At 42.5% G+C, this 20,394-nt stretch overlaps 2 protein-coding genes across 2 annotated transcripts in view; one reads left to right on the forward strand and one right to left on the reverse strand.

The window, feature by feature from the left end:
- The window catches only part of GTPBP3 (GTP binding protein 3, mitochondrial), a 318,683-nt gene that overhangs the window by 219,487 nt on the left and 78,802 nt on the right, over positions 1-20,394 (forward strand). The window lies entirely within an intron of this gene.
- The window catches only part of CILP2 (cartilage intermediate layer protein 2), a 48,410-nt gene continuing 30,302 nt past the window's right edge, over positions 2,287-20,394 (reverse strand). Inside the window, exons 5-7 of the mRNA XM_063455360.1 lie at positions 13,910-14,018; positions 6,116-6,273; positions 2,287-5,288 (exon numbers count right to left, since the gene is read on the reverse strand). Coding sequence (XP_063311430.1) covers positions 2,899-5,288; positions 6,116-6,273; positions 13,910-14,018 — 2,657 coding nt within the window. The 3' untranslated portion in view covers positions 2,287-2,898. The remainder of the gene's footprint in view (positions 5,289-6,115; positions 6,274-13,909; positions 14,019-20,394) is intronic.

Consider the following 20,394-nt stretch of genomic DNA (forward strand, 5'->3'; position numbering starts at 1 on the left):
AATACACTTCTTACTTTTTGATAGACTTATTATGTAGATAATATTGCCAGCTGCCTAGCACAACACCTGGTTGGTTATTATTAGGTAAAAGAGTCTGCCAGTTGTCCTCTGACTAGGGTAATGCATTTTTTTTTTTTTTAAAGATGTTATCATCATATATGATTTCTTTTCAGGTCACATCCATTTAGAGGGCTGGAAGGCAAGTACCAGGACACAACAAATCCGTTCACAATTTCTATCTCTTTGTGATATTGTATTGCACATCCAAACATATGCAAGCGAAATGTTCGTTAATAGATTTTACAGTTTTATTATAATCATTTGGCATTGTCCATAACAATTTGCAAAAGATGTGTTCTAAATTGCCCAATTGTAAGGTGCTTAATTATACACACCATAGGGATTGTGATATGATCAGAAATGCAGAATTTATTAAATACCATATGAAAGCGTTAACAAAGTACATAACTCACAGTACAAAACATGAAATCTTTCATCAGCTGACTTTTGAAACATATCCCAAGATTACAATAAATTAAATATTTAGTTTAAAACAAGCAAAAGTACTGACAATGCATCTGTTTAAGCAATATTAAGATGCACACTGTGCAAGCAAAAAAACAAAAAACAATTTAATAAAGGGCTGTTTTTTCATGCACAGAGCTTCAATTTCTTTCTTCGTTTGTGACGCACAAACACAGAGATACTGCCACTTCTGTTATGCCTGCTCGGTATATAGTTGTAAAATACTTGGTTGGCATTTAACCCTGTCTGTGTCTTCCATCTAAAGCAAAAATTCATATTGTGCACAACACATTATTGTGTGCACAGAGACACAGACGAAATTTGGAATGTCTGTCTGTTTGGACCTCTCCAGTGGAAATGCAGAATTTCGAATCCCAGTCATTAAATACATTCCAGCTAATTTCCTGGTGTCTACATGAGACAAGTAAAAAGGCTGTTGTCATTTATCTGAGAGGATGTTGCAGTAGCCAGATAAAAACATATGGCATATTAAAGGTGGGAGATTAATGGAAACATTTGCTGTTCCTATTAATGTGTTAAACTACATAGGAATATGAGTGTTGACCAGAGACAAACTGAATCTCTCATTTAGGAGAGACTGTGATTTCAGGACCCAAATTCCTCTTTCCATATTTCCTTTTGCTGTGTCCTGTTTGATGGGAACTTAGAATTTGAGAGAGAGAAAGAGAGAGGTTTTTTTTTTTTTGTTTAAAAACCCCTTCCATCTGAAGTCAGTGGATACAAAACAAAGATCTGCACACCAGTCAAGCCAGAATTGCTTTTTCCCACAGAAATCATAAGTTTGCAGTGATGTTACTACTGCAAAGGATTCTGGGTGGACATATGCAAATTAGTTCCACAAATAATCTCATATTTTGATTGAGATATATATATACACACACTACATACCAGAAGATAATAAATGACAAAACCAGAGTCTTTGTTTTCCTTTATCGGAATAGATTATGAACTGTGATCTCAAGTACTCTAAATATATACATATATGTACTGAAGTATCTGAAAAATAATCAATAGTTTGTTCTGTTTTTTGGTTCAGCCATTAAAGTCAAGCCAAAATTTAGGAGAGGTTGAGATCTACGTTAACTAGCTAGGTAATGGTAATCATTTAAGGAGCACTGTGAGATGAGAGGGGAAATTTGACGTTGGTCAAGACAGTTTGTTTATTTTATTTTTTTACAGTGGGGGCATGCCAACAAGGCATGCCATTACTCTTTGCTTGGCGTAATCCTTGTAAGGGTGTAATGTGAGATTCCGATTCTGCTGATATATTTTCAAGACACTTTTCAGTTGCCATCTTTTGATATCCAAAATACGGACAAGTTTATTTAATCCTGTGCACATAACACAAAAGTCCTGACCTTTAAAAACAGATCACCTATTGCAGTTGCTTATGAAAGGAAAAATACTTCTGCAAACTCAATTCATGTTGTTTTTGGGAATTCTTTACTTCCTTCTATTTTTATAGCTCAAGATGAAGCCTCTCTCTCTAGTCTTGTCGAGCTTTAAATTAAAAGCATGTGTGAAAGACAATATTGCTATTATACTGTTTGTAGACATGCTGTCTGTTATTAATCAGGCCATGTGGAGTGATTAATAAGTACCATTTCACACACCATTTTCAACCCTTTATTAGAATCACATTAAGCTTTGCCATTAATATCCTTTAAAAAAAAAATGTTTATTGTCTAGCCCAATATGTACATGTAACACGTTATAGCTAATACAGTTAGGCTGGCAGAGTCTAGTATAGGACGAATGACATCTGAGTTGCCGAGATTATTAATTATTGCATAGCTTTGCCTCATCTGTATAATTACAGTATAACAACGTCAATCCACTAACATAGAAATTGATATTAATGCAAATATACTCAGACATATTGGGTGAAATGCATAAAAGCATTCTAAGAGAAGAGTGGGGCAAAGTATTAAAAGTGGAGCAATCAATTAAATGGTTCTACTAATTTCCATGGTGACGACTGCATTTTTAAAAGTTTGATGCACTTTTATAAAATAATAATCTCCATCATATCATTGGTCAAACCCCTTTAGGTCAAAATGTTATTCAGCATTATAATAGTTTTGATTCTTTCATTAGGTTATCCATTAATCATTTCCAAGTTAATGTCTAGCAACATAATGCTGACATTTAGAATCTAATTGTATTACTTTATTTCTACAGCCACAGGGTGAAGTGACAGATTTTACTTAGTATTATTTGTGTGAAACAGTTTTTATTATACTAGTAATATGGAATCATGTAACAAGCAATGGCACTTTTAGCTCTCTCTGTTTTTCAAGTACATCCTGGGGTACTGACGTTACTACCATTGTTAGTTATTTGGCTATGACATCAGTTTTTTTGAAATTGTCTCACTCTTCTCTGAGTCGTTACTGGCCTTTTGATACGGCTGGAGGAAGATGAATTTGTAGAAGGATATGGCACTCTTTCAGCTTGCACTCTCTGTTGTTCATTCTCTAGCATCGCACTTTGGATTTCTCGAACAGTTCCTCCTGGATTGTTAAGCAAGCGCTGGAAAAAACTCTCTCGAGTAATAGGTTTTTCCTGGCATCGGAATGTTAGTGCTACACCTTTAAGGGCTTTCATCTCTCTGGAGAAACCATCAGATGTGCCATCAAAGCAGCGTCCAATTGCAATTTCTTTAGCCAGTCGTGGGTTCTGATCAGTCACAGTATAAATTCCATAGTTATGACCTAAGGGGTCAACAGGAGCCAACATATTAAATTCTCCAGTATCATTTCCAATTGCCATAGGAGGATGACGTACAAGATACTCTTCTAGAAGCCTGTTGACTTCCACAAGACGACAGCTACCTTGAGGAGTCACAATAACCCGTGTGCGATCTACTAAACTCTGGTCATAGAGCATTCCACTGCACTTAAACTCTACACAGGCTGCAGAGCTGCTTTCTCCTGCTGGGTCTCTAACACTCCGGGTGTCCCTCAACCCAAACAGTTGACCTATAGTCCTGGGGTGGCTCCCACCAATATTCCGAGAACGGACCATATATTCCTGAGGACCTTGGACTCTTACTTTCAAGTAGCATGCTCGAAATTCTTGTGGATTAGGCCACCAGGACAGATAGCCACCAGTCCATGAAGTCAAGTCACTTTCATCAAATGGAACCACATTGTACTCATATTTATCTTCCTCTACTCGATAAAATCTGAAATGATTATCTAAAACTGGGGCTTCCTCACAACCAAGCAGATTTCGATAATGATATAGTGGGCCAACATTCTCTTCAAAATTGTTTGGGTTTGGTTTGGCTAAGTTAATCTTGAAGGCTGTCTTTTTTGCAGCAGAGTCTTCATGGTCAGTTCGCTGGTAACCGAGCTTGGTCAAGTACGGTTGAGATACACCAATTACATTGGGATTAAGTTTGGGAGATGACGGAGCAGCTTCCAACTCTTCGCCTCCCATTGTAGCAGTAACATAAGCAGTGTAAGCATCTGGCTGTTGAGCATCACAGAAAGCTGGTAGACAGGCCCCATTCCTACCTGTGATTACACTGTCAAAACGCCCCCAGGCTCTTGGGTTAGATGGGAATCCTGGCATAGGTTCTAGATTCATAAGAGTTATCACTACTCCCTCTAATTGTTCATTAGGTATGAACTTCTCATTCATATATGCTCGCACTTTAACAAAGCACCTCCGAGACTCTGGAACATCGAGATTGAACAGACGCCTTTCTCGTATTTCTACTTGTCCTATTAAAAATGCCCTTTCTTCTCTCCGTCTCCTTCTGCTTCCCTCTGGCATTTTAAAATCCGTTTCCTCTTCCCATAATCCAGTGTTTGGATTTAAAGACCAAAGCTTCATTTTCTCAAGATGTTGGGGCATCTTAACTTGCTCTGTATTCAGCCGCACCTCTACCTTCCCCGTGTGCAGCTGGGAATGAGTGTCATGTTCTCTAAAGTCCACAGCAAACATTCCATAGGTCCGTAGTGGGGAAATATCTCCATCTCTGTTCACAAAATTAAGATCACTCGAAGCAGCAGAGGCTGTACTAAAATTCCGTGGATCCAAAAAAGTCACACTGGCCTTCACAACATCCAAATAGGCTTCACCATTGGCTTTTGTAAAAGAATTAGGTGGTATTACTATCTCCCCCATAGGCTCCTGTGCTGCAAATCCCTCAAGAGAAATTATATTTGTTATTGTAGGGTCCAGATCAACTGGCTTATGTTTTCTCATCACTTTCACATCTTGGAACACAGTATTACCCTTTGGATCAAATGGAAACACTTTGATGGTCTCCAAAAATGTATCCTGAGGATCTACAAAAGTTACCACTAATCTTTTTGTTCCAGCTGGTACTTCTAATGTAAATTCTCCCATATATCCAGTAAAGCCCTTGCTTTTTCCACTTACTATAATCTTTCCAAACCTTAGTGGCTCTCCATTGTCATAAGAAGTTACCCTTCCTCTTATCAAAATCTTGGGTTGTATACACTGGGCACAGCCACACTCTACCACTGCCATAATTGGTAAGGTATATCCAGGACATCTCACATGCTGCAACTTCATTCGCTTTACTCCACAGCAGTAGTCTACCTTGTCTTTGCATAGCAATTCTGAACTCAATTGCCCCACACATTGATTATTTGGGCACTTGCCTACATTGTAGTAGTGAGAACCTGTTTTTGTTTGAAAGCAATCAACAGGAAGCTTTATAAGGTGTTCTTCTGGTGATCTCTTACAGCTAGTTTCACCTTTACCTGCAATAAAATAAGAAGTATATAATTAACTGTTGGTGTTATAATCCAAACTTCAAAGAAGCATATCGACAACAACCAAACAAGCCTATTCATCTACTTATAAATGTGGCATTTTCTCTCCCCTCCTTGACCTCACTTAGACAGAGGTGTCAGTGGACAATAGGAAAACCAGACACATAATGTTTTGCAAATGTTAATCCAGTGCAGGCGGAAACTGAGACTTGCAGCTACGGTCTCCAAGCTGATAAAACGGTGTGCAAATATAAAAGCTAGTAGTACAATTCTCAGAGGTATGGCTGAGAATCAGGAAGTGTAAGAAATGAAGAGACTCCCCAAGCTTACAGACATGCTCAATAATGCAATCTGAAGTTTATAGTAAATTAAATCACTTAGTATTACAGTGTTCACCACACGCGTAACTTGTCCCCAATGCTCCTTCACGAGAAGCATTGGAGTGGACATTCATATAGGAAGCGACACCTCTATAATGGTGTTGCGGGAGGTGGAGCAGGTAGTAGCACCGTGGGAGACTCGGCACTGGAAAAAGGGTACGTTTAAAGCGGTTTTTTTACTTTGGAAAAGGGGGAACAACTGAATTTATATAGGGCACTATAGAGTTAGGAATACAGGTTTGTATTCCTAGCGCTATAGTTTTCCTTTAATTGAACAACATTGGAAAGATTTGCTATCAGTAAGAGCAAAATGCATATATAATGCTATCCATGTCTATATACTGTACTTGCTCTTATCTTGTACAGCATGCCACACCATAGGTGAGTCTCTTATGTTTAACTGAATGACTGGTTCAGGTTTTCAGTTTTGCTTACCTAAAATGGTCAACTTTGCAATAGAAGACTTGATAGCTCCCAGTCCATTACTTGCTTTGCAATGGTATGCCCCAGCCTGGGCTGCTTTAAGACTGCGAAGAGTTAAGCTTTTGTCATATTTGAATATGTTTCTATCTAGCAACGTGCCATTGTGATACCTACATGAGTAAAGCAGATGGATGTGAAAAACAGAAACATGATAAAGAGAATCTATAAAAAAGGTACTTATTACTAATTAATGCATAAAGTCAAAGGAGAGCTGCACACACGTATGTTTACATAGGAGCACTGTGGAGAACAAGCGTCACAATGTAGGGTGAAGGCAAAAAATTAGTTATTGGAGATCAAAAAGGACAAAAAAAAAGATACAACGTTTTGGCCTAGAAGCCTTTGTTATGTATCATGAGTAAGGCCTCTAGGATGAAACGTTGTATGTTTTGTTTTTTTTTGTCCTTTTTGATCTCCAATAAATAATTTATTGCCTTCACTCTACATTGTGATGTCTGTGAAACTCTACTTCTTGACAGTGATGTACCGAACGGTTCGCTGGCGAACATAGCGTGTTCGCGTTCGCCACGGCGGGCGAACATATGCGCGGTTCGAACCGCCCCCTATTCGTCATCATTGAGTAAACTTTGACCCTGTGCCTCACAGTGAGCAGACACATTCCAGCCAATCAGCAGCAGACCCTCCCTTCCAGACCCTCCCACCTCCTGTACAGCATCCATTTTACATTCATTGTGAAGCTGCATTCTTAGTGAGAGGAGGTACAGTGTAGCTGCTGCTGATTTGATAGGGAAATTGATAGCTAGGGTAGTGTATTCAGTGTCCACTACAGTCCTGAAGGACTCCTCTGATCTCTGCTGTAAGGACAGCACCCCAAAAAGCCCTTTTTAGGGCTAGAACATCAGTCTGCTTCTTTTTCCTGTGTAATCTAATTGCAGTTGCCTGCCTGCCAGCTTCTGTGTCAGGCTCACAGTGGATACTGTGCCCACTTGCCCAGTGCCACCACTCATATATGGTGTCACAATAGCTTGCATTTAAAAACAAAAAATTTTTTTCACTGTAATAGATTGAATAGCAGTTAGTTGTCTGCAAGCGTCTGTGTGTCAGGCCTACAGCGTGTACTCTGCCAACCTCTGCCAGTGCACAGTGCCACTCATATCTGGTGTCACAATAGCGTGCATTTAAAAACCAAAATTTTTTTTGACTGTAATCTAATAGCAGTCAGTGTCCTTCAAGCGGGTGTCAGGCCTACAGTGTGTACTCTGCCAACCTCTGCCAGTGCACAGTGCCACTCATATCTGGTGTCACAATAGCGTGCATTTAAAAACAAAAAAAGTTTTTGACTGTAATATAATAGTAGTCAGTGTCCTTCATAAGTGTGTGTCAGGCCTACAGTGTCTACTCTGCCAACCTCTGCCAGTGCACACTGCCACTCTTATCTGGTGTCGCAATAGATTGCATTTAAAAACCCCAAAACTTTTTTCACTGTTATAGATTGAATAGCAGTTAGTTGTCTGCAAGCGGGTGTCAGGCCTACAGCGTGTACTCTGCCAACCTCTGCCAGTGCACAGTGCCACTCATATCTGGTGTCACAATAGCTTGCATTTAAAAACAAAAAAGTTTTTGACTGTAATATCATAGCAGTCAGTGTCCTTCATAAGTGTGTGTCAGGCCTACAGCGTGTACTCTGCCAACCTCTGCCAGTGCACAGTGCCACTCTTATCTGGTGTCGCAATAGATTGCCTTTAAAAACCCAAAAACTCTTTTCACTGTTATAGATTGAATAGCAGTTAGTTGTCTGCAAGCGGGTGTCAGGCCTACAGCGTGTACTCTGCCAACCTCTGCCAGTGCACAGTGCCACTCATATCTGTTGTCACAATAGCGTGCATTTAAAAACCAAAAACCTTTTTCACTGTTATAGATTGAATAGCAGATAGTTGTCTTCAAGCGTGTGTGTCAGGCCTACAGCGTCTACTCTGCCAACCTCTGCCAGTGCACAGTGCCACTCATATCTGGTGTCACAATAGCCTGCATTTAAAAACAAAAAAAGTTTTGACTGTAATATAATAGCAGTCAGTGTCCTTCATAAGTGTGTGTCAGGCCTACAGCGTGTACTCTGCCAACCTCTGCCACTGCACAGTGCCACTCATATCTGGTCTCACAGTAGCTTGCACGCATAGTACCACTAATCCAAAAACAAATGACAGGCAGAGGCAGGCCAGCCCACAGGGGCTGTCGTGGTCGTGGTGCTGTGATTCCCTTTTGCCCTAGAATAATGCCCAGTTTTCAGAGGCCACATACCCTGAACTTGAAAAGTACTGAGGACATAGTTGACTGGCTAACACAGGACACCCAATCTTCTACAGCTTCCGCTCGGAACCTTGACGCACCATCCTCCTCCAGCTTAGCTTCGGGTACCTCTCAAGATACCACTCACCCACCTGCCGCCACCACCAACACTAGCACCACAGCCGCTTCACTTGATCTGTCAGAGGAGTTATTTACACATCCGTTTGAAGAAATGAGTGATGCACAACCATTATTGCCAGAGGATGTAGATAACAGGGATATGTGTCAGTCAGGCAGCATTACACACATGGACGTACGGTGTGATGATGATGATGTTGATTCTGCTGCTGCTTCCTTTGCTGAGTTGTCAGATATAAGTGAAGCGGTTGATGATGACGATGCGTTCATGGATGTCACGTGGGTGCCCGCTCGGCAAGAAGAAGAACAGGGCGAAAGTTTAGATGGGGAGACAGAGAGGAGGAGGAGAGAAGTTGGAAGCAGGGGGAGGTCGTCGCAAGGAGCTAGTGGCACAGTCAGACAGCATGCATCGGCACCCAGGGTCAGCCCGACAGCATGCCAATCAACGCATGCTGTGTCCAACACCAGAATGCCGTCATTGCAGAGCTCAGCAGTGTGGAATTTTTTGTGTGTGTCTGCCTCTGACAACAGCGATGCCATTTGCAACCTGTGCCAAAAGAAACTGAGTCGTGGGAAGTCCAACACCCAGCTAGGTACAACTGCTTTGCGTAGGCACATGATCGCACATCACAAATGCCTATGGGATCAACACATGAGTACAAGCAGCACACAAAGCTCAAAGCCGCCATCCTCCTCCTGGTCCAGCATCTTCAGCCACATCAACCACTGCTGTCCTCTTTGCCCCCTCTCAACCATCCGCCATCAAAGGCCTGATGAGATGAGCTGCCTTGGGCTAAACATGGTCCACACGCTGCTGTATTTTAGCTCTGAATGCCGGTTGACTTGCGTGACTTATCCGCCACCAACTAGGGTTCAAGCCGCAATGTTTTAGGGCACTTTCTGCCTGGGAAACAAACAACAATTTTTCAACAATACCTAATTTTTCAGGCATGTATACATGCCTAACTTTTCGGGCCTCTGGTGCTGCACTGTGGCTTCAAAAACCAAACCAAAAAAAAGGCACATAACAGGGATTAAACTGATAGGAATAGTACTACTTAACACACCACTCCTATCTGGTGGCACATTAGATTGCACGCGCAGTGCCCCAAATTTGAAGTAGGAGGACCGACCAAGCATCTTTTTCCATCTCCTGGTTCCTAAAATCGATGCCATATACACGTCCCCTGATAGGGCGCCAGCTCGTTATTCTCTTGGGTGCCAGCTCGTTATTCTCTTTTTCACTTCACTAGGGACACTTTACTGCACTATGGGCACTTAGACCCACTCTTTGTCTTGCACAGTGTTATTCCTAGCCAGCATATGTGATGGGAAATCAGGCAGTTATCTAAACGTTTAGATTGAGCTTTAGCTTAGAACACCCTTGAAGGTGTTTAAGGAGATTAGGGCTAGTGTAGAGGATTCTTCTTAGACCTCTCTTGAGTCTTTATAGCCCTTCTACCTATCCAGCATTTCAGGAAACTAGCTAAGAGAAAGGGTGGCTGTGTGTCTGTGATACATTTAACTTTATATCACCTTATTGACACTTTTTAGGAAGCATTACTTTAGGAAGCATTACTCTGCTTTCCCTTTCTCCCTCTATTATACACCTATGTTCACTAGGATTTGTAGGTATCACTTTATTATAGTTGTCTAACCTTTTCCTATGCCAGTTTTAGATCTCCTTCTTGGGAGATTTTTTCTTTTTTCAGTTTATTAGCATACCTGGGTACAAGCCCTCGGTGGGGCTGGCACCACCACCTGACCACATTTCCTCGTTTCTTCCACTCATACCGCTTTTTCCATCTTTGAAAGGGTTTGGCGAAACAAGGAAATAGTCCTCTACTCGTAACAGGGATTAAACTGATAAGAATAGTACTACTTAACACACCTTATAATAACGCAGAGAGAGGCAACGCAGAGAGAGGAGTCTGAAGAAGAGGAGTCAGAGGAGGATGGTGGCTTTGAGGAGGTGGAAGGCCAAACACAGCAGGCGTCCCAGGGGGCTTGTTGTCACCTTTCGTGGACCCTTGATGTTTTACGTGGCTGGGTGGAGGAAGAGACCTTCAATGACATCAGTGAGGACAAGGAACGGGACATGGCTAGCTTGGTATCCAACCTTGTGCAAATGGAGAGTTTGCGGTTGTTCAAATGGACTGTTTGCGTTTTTTTGCAGTGCGTTAAATGGGGAGTTTGGTCTGTCACTGTGAAGCGGGCGTAACCCTTACACTACCTGATCGATACAACATCATACAGTAGGTCCCCCCCCTCATTATTTTTATGGCCCCCACCCACTGCTCACAGGTGGGGGCGGGCGGGAGGACAGTAGGTCCCCCCATTGTGATTTATGGCCCCTACCCACCGCACAGGGGTGGGGGCCGGGGACGAGGACAGTAGGTCCCCCCACACTTATCCTTATTTACTGAATATGCCTCTGTATAACAATGTTTGGCATTTAGTGAATATTCCTTATTCTGCTCTGTGTCAGTGTGTATCAGGGTCTCTGAGGACAGGTGTCAATCCATATCTGCCAAGTGACCCTATGTAGGAGGAACAGTCCCTATTCTGCTCTGTGTCAGTGTGTATCAGGGTCCCTGAGGACAGGTGTCAATCCATATCTGCCAAATGACCCTACGTAGGGGGAACAGTCCCTATTCTGCTCTGTGTCAGTGTGTATCAGGGTCTCTGAGGACAGGTGTCAATACATATCTGCCAAGTGACCCTATGTAGGGGGAACAGTCCCTATTCTGCTATGTGTCAATGTGTATCAGGGTCCCTGAGGACAGGTGTCAATCCATATCTGCCAAGTGACCCTATGTAGGGGGAACAGTCCCTATTCTGCTCTGTGTCAGTGTGTATCAGGGTCCCTGAGGACAGGTGTCAATCCATATCTGCCAAGTGACCCTATGTAGGGGGAACAGTCCCTATTCTGCTCTGTGTCAGTGTGTATCAGGGTCTCTGAGGACAGGTGTCAATCCATATGTCAAGGTGTCAATATGTCATATGTCAGGTGTCAATCCATATCCATTGTGATTTAGGAATGTTAGGTGATTTATGCCCTTTATGGATTAAAACCAGACTCTGCATCAACTGTGTAATTTTCCATGGGAGTTTTGCCATGGATCCCCCTCCGGCATGCCACAGTCCAGGTGTTAGTCCCCTTAAAACAACTTTTCCATCACTATTGTGGCCAGAAAGAGTCCCTGTGGGTTTTAAAATTTGCCTGCCCATTGAAGTGTATGGCGGTTCGTCCGGTTCGCCGGTTTGCAAACATTTGCGGAAGTTCGCGTTCGCCATTCGCGAATCGAAAATTTTATGTTCGCAACATCACTACTTCTTGATTACTAATTAAGTTAGTGATTAATAACATGGTATGCCGTAATATATATCATAATAAACATAGCTATTATAATATATATCATAATAAACACATACTTTAAAAAAAATACGTTTGCATTCCATAGAACCTTTATGAACTAAAAGAGAGTGAGTGAATGCTATTTTCTCTCTCTCCACTTAGTCAGCCACATTTGGGCCTCACTGTGATTGGCTGACTAGAAATGATCTTCAGAGGCATAGTGAGGGGGGATAAGAGGGGGTAGCCACCATTGGGCGCCGATCTGATGGAGCACCCTGCTGGCACCAGAAACAGACTCTCTCTGATGCTGGTGTACTGGCAGGGCTCGATTAATGGAGGCAGGCTGATGGAGCTCCAATGGCAGGCCCATGCCAAAAATAGGACCACTGCTATTGTATGGGGGAGAGCCTACTATTTAGCAGTGCTTGGATGAAGTGATGTCACATCATATCACTTCTTCCCAGTGCTCTCCAAAAATCACACAGGAAGGAGATGCTGCATTAGAAGCATGCACAGCTTAATCACCTCTGGACTGAACGAAAGTCACCCTACTGCAGCAATATACTAGGCAAAATAGTAGGGTGGCTAAAAGTAACATGCACTTTACTATTTATTGTAAGAGGGTGTGTGTCTGCATGAATCTGTGTTTCTGTGTCTGAATATGTGAGTGTGTTTAATCTGTGAGTGTGAATATTGGAGCATGTAAATTTGTGTGTGTGGATCTGTGAGTGTGTGTTAATCTGTGAGCATGAACTTGTGTGTGTGAATGATCTAGTGTTAACAGATTGGTAAATGGTGACTTTTCTCAGACCATCTTTACAAATCTTTATTTGTAAATGTATTACAGACCTTACACAGAATCACTGGTATGTTTCCTTCCTGCCCTGCCAGCTCTTTATTTGTCCTCTCTTCCTGCCCTGCCAGCTCTTTATTTGCCCTCTCTTCCTGCCCTGTCAGCTCTTTATTTGTCCTCTCTTCCTGGTCTGAATTTTTCCTCATGCCTTCATATCCAGCAAAGAAGAAGTAAAGATGTCCATGCCAGATTGTACATAAACCTCTTGTGATTCTCCAGCAGATAATATGGAAACAACTGTTACCCTGTAACTTCAGTTGGGTAGCTGTAGCTGCTCAATGCACCATAGCATTGACCCATTTATGGCTTTTATAAAGAAGTAACACGACAATAGAAACTGAGGAAGGATAGTCTTTGTAGGAAATCACAGAATAACTTTTGATAACTTTTTTCAGAACTCGACAACATTGTTTTCACTAATGTGAACGTCAGGATCCGTTTACCAAGTCTTTGACCCATTAAGTAATACAAATCAGACATGACTTCGCTTTGCACCTGATCATATTGGTTGTCTTGCCATTTGTTAAAGGACCACTAATGGCATCTCGGTGAAGTGGTCTTAGTACAGTTGGCCCTATAGTTTTGACCCTGTAATGTAAAACATTGTAATTTTGCAGAAACTAAAACGCTGTAGTGTTCCTTCGAGCTTTCATTATCTTGTTCTAATTCTAATAATAGTCCATTAAGGTAAGCATGGCTGCAATGGGAGAAATAATTGACTGTTAAAGGACTTGACGTTTCTGTTGATCAGAATGGAGTAGCTACACATGCCTGTTTAATAGCTACAAACTGTAGACAATTTCTATTTGCAGGAAAAACTGCTGATTGCACTGCGTGTATCAGAAAAGATTACTGTCAGGTTTGTTCCCTTAACATCAGCAAGTTCAATTTATACTTCATCGCATAGTAAAACAGTCAAAGTTACCTACTGATTTTATAGGCACATGTGGTTCAGATTATATTGCCCTTTAAGGAACAGGCCCTTCATATTCCATATGGATTGAGAAAGCACCATTCTATGTCCAAGTGAATATTTCCTTTAACATTTAAAATGAAATGATGTTATACATGTGATGTATATATCACATTGGGGAGTCTGCCAGGTGAATAAGCAACTTTTTCTTCTTTCCCAGAAGCCTTTTATTATTACCAGTAATACTTGGTGGGGATTGGATTCCCAGTGGCCTCACAGCAGAGTGTCACCTTATGTCCTTCCCTCCGGATCTTGGAGTATGGATGTTCCACCATATATGGCTTTTCTGTGAAAAGCAGAGTATAGAAAGTACCATAAACATACAGCTCATTTTAGATAGCATTATATGGAGCTCCTAGCATAGCAGCAGAGATATTGTATATTAGGAGCGCAAACAATAATAAGAGAAATATTACATGAAAAATATGTAATAGCAGATCAAGTACCTAAAACATATTCCAGGTATGTTAAAGCAAGAAACACCACACCAGCATGAAATACCTTCTCATTTGCAAGCAGGCACAGAATGGAAAATCCGACATCTGTATGCTCACTGGGGGGATGGTGTTAGTAGGAGTTGGTGGGAGCAAGGGATGGTAATGTCATAATGCATAACTACAAAAAAATATGAGTGAAATGTCACCTTTATTGTTGATGGGTGTAATAAATATGTATATGTTAAGGGTGATTGGAATAAGTCTATGTATGTATATATCTTCTTGTATTAATGGCTTGCCGTTCTATACTTCTATATCACACAAAAATACTAATGACTAATACCGACGATCTTTATAAAAATATACATTTATTCTAATCCCAATGCAAACAACAATACATAGGTAAAAACTTAAAAAGATTAAGAGTAAAGCTTAAAGTAAGAGTAAAGCTTAACGATGTTACAGAGCGAGAGGGATCTTCGATGGAAAGTAATTGTCTTTGTCCAGAAAGTCATGGGCACAACCGAAGAGTAGTAGTAGAACATGGTCTTTTGTCTACTGTTCTTTTATAAACATGACTATAATGATGTCAGAACTTTAAATAAAACTCTGGTCATATAAGGACATGTGAATACCCCCAACCCTCTCTTCATACACCACATTCCAGACTGTATGGTACAGTGTAGCAAATTTCTATCTGCTCTGTTTAAACAATTGGACATATATACCTAATGAATATGAAAAGAAATATAGAATATCTAATATTCTACAATACTTTGGCTGGACTCTAGCCACCATAACAATTTAATCAATTAAATCTTTATGGGGGCTTGAGTGCCTTAACACAGTCTTACTTTATGAAGTTGAAATTCAAATGGTTTAATCCCAAAACTGTCCCCCCAGGCTTGTCTGCACTGCCTCCTGTCAGACATATACATATTTAGTGTTTCACTATTATTATTATTATTATGATGACAATATTATTTTATCAGTTCCCTGTGCATTATAAATACTTTATTATTTGTCTGACTATAGTGATCAGGAAGTTTTTGCCTTGGGTGCTGGTGATCAACTGATACTCTTAGTCCATCACTGGGTGCCTGTTGCAAGTAACAGTAAGTACCATGAACCACAGCAATCAGATAGCTCGGGAGAGGCTATTGCCAGATTGGGAGATGTCTAGCAATAGTCTGGCTGTGCTTGGTAAGGTACACGGTTTGAAGGGTTTCAATAGTTTCTGTACACTGGTAGTGGACGTATGTGTGTGTGTATTGTGCTATCAGCATCAATAATAGTGTAAGAGTGCGTATTTGTACTTTATTTGCTTTAATGAATTAAGTAAAATTTAATTATTTTTTATTTGCTCGTATTATGGCAAGATGATGTAGTTTTTGATTTGCACATGCACACTATCAAGATTTAGAAGCTTTGTGGTATTTGTTAAATTGTTGTCAAATTATTTTTGCTTTTGGTTTTGAGAGGAGGAAAAGGTCTCGGGTGATCTGTCTATAACACTTTTCCAAAGTGATTGTAATCACTTACGCTTGATAGCCAAGTGTTCTATAAAACACAGGGAATATGTGTGTTTGTTTTATTTTTGTCACTGTGGGACATTTTTAGTAGGATGCCTGGGAACGTATTCTACATGACCACTTAATACCACTATTGAGAACTTTTTTTTCAATGCAATTAGTTTAAACGGTTGCTTTTAAAATGCTTTCAACAAGAGTTCTTTCTATGCATGTTCTATTGTTGTTACTTTTCTGATATATACTAACATTCAAATGTATAAAAGCAACATAATTGCAAAAAAAGTGCTTAGATTGCCAATTAGCTTACATGCCACTCTTCAAGTGAGGGTAGTTCGTTCTAAAAGGTACTGGATTCTAAATTCTATCATTCCCAGCAAGCATTCAAGCTGTTGTGGACTGTAAAATTATTTTTACAAGACTTAAACATTAACCCCTTAAGGACACATGGCATGTGTGACATGTCATGATTCCCTTTTATTCCAGAAGTTTGGTCCTTAAGGGGTTAAAGTTGTGAACTTACATTGTGGTACCCGTAGCTTTAATGACTATCCACTATAAATGGTGCTATACAAGCACTAAGTTGATTTGAAAGCAGCAACATTATAGAGCTGTTATAATGACATAGATCATCATTAAAGTAAATTTATTCAGGACCATTACACAGTTTAATTCTGGCTTGTGGAACTTCCCCACATGCATGGATGGTTTAACAGGAAAAATGCTGATTTCATTTTAGAAGTTTTTTCTTTCCTTTCCCATTTGTTACCCTTTTAGTTTTTCATTATTATTATTATTATGAGGACACTATTTTTATTAGTTCCATGTGCATTATAAATGAATAAATACTTTATTATTTGTTAAAACAAAACAAAAAAAAACCTTATTGGACACTGGTGATGCTAAATCCGTGATAAATTCACATGTAGAGAATCCAAACACATACACAGGCATTCACACTGATATTGAACACAAAACATGCTTATATACACACATACACTGAACATGTGCATTCACAGTAACACACAAATACATTAATTAACACTGACACTACACACATACAGGGCCGGTGCAAGGATTTTTGCCACCCTAGGCAAAAGAAAGAATTGCCCCCCCTCCCCCCCCAGTGACATCACAATGCCCTACCCATATGATGCTGCACACAGCGTGTGTTTACATTAAAAAGCCTGCAGGGACAAACTATAGACACCAGAACCACTTCATTAAGCTGAGGTGGTTCTGGGGACTATAGTGTCCCTTTAATGTGAGGCAAATTAGAGATTAGTGTCACTAATAATATACTAGATTGCCTACTTACAATCAGATGAGGATGATGATGGGCTGCAGTTTGGCTCCACTGGTCTGGTGTAGAACAGGATCTCTGGAGGCTGCTTGTAACTGTGGTCACAAAATTCAATGTTCTGGGAGAACGGGAAGCAGCTCCATTTTTTGGGGCCCCTTACACAGCTCAAGGTCTGGGCCCCAGGGCCTGACGGTGAGTATGCCCATAAGGCCCACCCATAAGTCGACATATATGTTCGCTCACAAGAAGTGGAGTGTGTAGGGGATGTGTTATGGTAGAGGATCTAATGTGTGTGCTTATAGAATGTAGTGTATAGGGATACCAGTTTGTGTAGGTGATACAGTGTATTCGTGTGTAGTGGAAGCAGTGTGTTTTTGTGTAAGGGATAGAAAGCAGTGTGTGTTTGTGTATAATGGATGTATTGTGTTTCTCGTTGTGTGTAAGGGATGCATTGTGTGAATCTGTGTTTGTATGCATAAGGGATGCAAAGTGTGTTTCTGTGTATGTAAGGGATGCAGTGTGTGTGTCTGTAAGGGGTGCGTTGAGTGTGTGTAAGATGCATTGTGTTTCTGTGTGTGTGTAAGAGAAGCAATGTGTGTTTGCATGTGTGTGTAAGGGATGCATTGTGTGTTTCTGTGTATGTGTGCAAAGTATGCATTGTTTTTATGTGTAAGGGTTGCATTGTGTGTGTGTGTGTGTGTGTGTGTAATGGATGCATTGTGTGTTTCTCTGTGTGTAAGGGAAGCATGTTGTGTGTGTGTGTGTGTGTGTGTGTGTAGGGATGCATTGTGTGTTTCTGAGTATGTATAGGGATGCATTGTGTGTGTGTGCGTGTGTGCGTAGTGTGAAAGAGCTCCCTGTCCTGCCCTCTGTCCTATAGAGCTCTCCCTTCCGTCCCTTAGAGATCTCCCCTGCCCCTTAGTGATCTCTCGTCTCCCCCTTAGTGGTCTCTGCTCTCCTCTGCCCCCCTTTCCATTAGTGGTCTCTCCTCTCACCCCCCCCCCTTTCCATTAGTGGTCTCTACTCTCCCCCCACCCTCCCCTAGTGGTCTATCCTCCACACCCCCCTTCCTCCCTTAGTGTTCTCTGCTCTCCCCCACCCTCCCTTAGCAGTCTCTCCTCACCCCCCTTCCCTAGTGGTCTCTCCACCACCCCCTCCCTCCATCCTTTAGTGGTCTCTCCCTCCCCCACTTTCTTCTCAACCCCCCCTCCCTGTGTTCTCGTCCCCCCGTTCTCCTCCCCTTCTCCCCTCGTATTCTCCTCCCCTTCTCCTCTTCTTCCCCCGTGTTCTCCTCTTCTCCCCCCGTAATCTTCTCTTCTTCTCCCCCTCCCTGTAATCTCTTCTTCTCCCCCCAATCTTATCTTCTCCCCCTCCCTCCCTGTAATCTCTTCTTCTTCTCCTCCCTCCCCCCTGTAATCTCTTCTTCCCCCTCCCTCCCTGTAATCTCTTCTTTCCCTCCCTGTAATCTCTTCTTGCACTCCCTCCCTCCCTGTAATCTCTTCTTGCACTCCCTCCCTCCCTGTAATCTCTTCTTCCCCCTCCCTCCCTGTAATCTCTTCTTCCCCCTCCCTCCCTGTAATCTCTTCTTCTCCCCCTCCCTCCCTGTAATCTCTTCTCCCCCTCCCTGTAATCTCTTCTTCCCCCCTCCCTGTAATCTCTTCTTCCCCCCTCCCTGTAATCTCTTCTCCCCCCTCCCATCTCTTCTTCCCCCCTCACTGGCTGTAATCTCTTCTTCCCCCCTCCCTCCCTGTAATCTCTTCTTCCCCCCTCCCTGTAATCTCTTCTTCCCCCCCTCCCTGTAATCTCTTCTTCCCCCCCTCCCTGTAATCTCTTATTTCCCCCCCCTCCCTCCCATCTCTTCTCCCCCTCCCTCCTCCCTCCCCCTCCCTGTAATCTCTTCTCCCCCCTCCCTGTAATCTCTTCTCCCCCCTTCCTCCCTGTAATCTCTTCTCCCCCCTTCCTCCCTGTGATCTCTTCTCCCCCTCCCTCCCTGTAATCTCTTCTCCCCCCTCCCTCCCTGTAATCTCTTCTCCCCCCTCCCTCCCTGTAATCTCTTCTCCCCCTCCCTCCCTGTAATCTCTTCTCCCCCCTCCCTCCCTGTAATCTCTTCTCCCCCTCCCTCCCTGTAATCTCTTCTCCCCCTCCCTTCCTCCCTGTAATCTCTTCTCCCCCTCCCTCCCTCCCTGTAATCTCTTCTCCCCCCTCCCTCCCTGTAATCTCTTCTCCCCCCCTCCCTCCCATCTCTCCCCCCCTCCCTCCCATCTCTCCCCCCCTCCTCCCATCTCTCCCCCTCCCTCCCATCTCTCCCCCCTCCCTCCCATCTCTCCCCCCCTCCCTCCCATCTCTCCCCCCCTCCCTCCCATCTTTCCCCCCCTCCCTCCCATCTTTCCCCCCTTCCCTCCCATCTCTTCTCCCCCCTCCCTCCCATCTCTTCTCCCCCCTCCCTCCCATCTCTTCTCCCTCCTCCCTCCTTGTAATCTCTTCTTCTCCCCCCTCCCTCCCTGTAATCTCTTCTTTCCCCCTCCCTGTAATCTCTTCTTCTCCCCCCTCCCCCCTGTAATCTCTTCTTCTCTCCCCCCACCCCCTTTTCTCCTCCCCCCCTCCCTGTAGCGTGGCCGAGCTCCTCTCCGGTCCGTGGTACAGGAGTTTGTTTCCTGTACCCGGCCAGACGGACAGGAAGTGCACACTCAGTCCGGCCAGGTCGTGGACCGGAGAGGAGCTCGGCCACGCTACAGGAAGGGGAGATGAGGCAGTGCGGCAGCCGCCTGAGCGCTCTCTATAGATCGCTCAGGCGCCTGCAGCATTTAAAGGGCCGGCGATGGGGGCGCAGGGCGCCACCCTCCTATATGGCGCCCAAGGCGGCTGCCTAGTTCGCCTTATAGGAAGCGCCGGCCCTGCACACATACTAACACATGTATTCACAGCAACACTTACATACACATACTCATTCACACAGGGACTGTAGTGCGAGAGGCATTTTGGAACACAAATTTGTAGATCTGCTGGCAGTGATCTCTTATTGCTCCACTGAGAGATTGACTGCATGCAGGGATTATCAATTAAATCACTGGTCATTATATTCAATCTGTGTATTATTAATGTATGCAGTACTGCAAGGAAGTACCAGTAGGTCTGTGTTGGTAGATCCACTAACATATTTCCTCCATAACTGAAGTAGGCAATGGATGGGCATGATTATACATTTTTATTTCTCGTTAAAGAATGCTTGATTAAATGTAAAGAAGAAAATAGATTAAAGAGTAAAGAATACAAATACAAAAGCATATCGGATTAAAAAGTAAAAAAAAACACATGTGCGTATGTATGTCCCAAAGAAGTGAGATATTAGGCAATTGGGGATCAGGTCTAATCTTTACTTATATTCTAGGGTGC

Source organism: Pelobates fuscus, chromosome 5, assembly GCF_036172605.1.
Source record: "Pelobates fuscus isolate aPelFus1 chromosome 5, aPelFus1.pri, whole genome shotgun sequence".
Classification (NCBI taxonomy): Eukaryota; Metazoa; Chordata; class Amphibia; order Anura; family Pelobatidae; genus Pelobates; species Pelobates fuscus.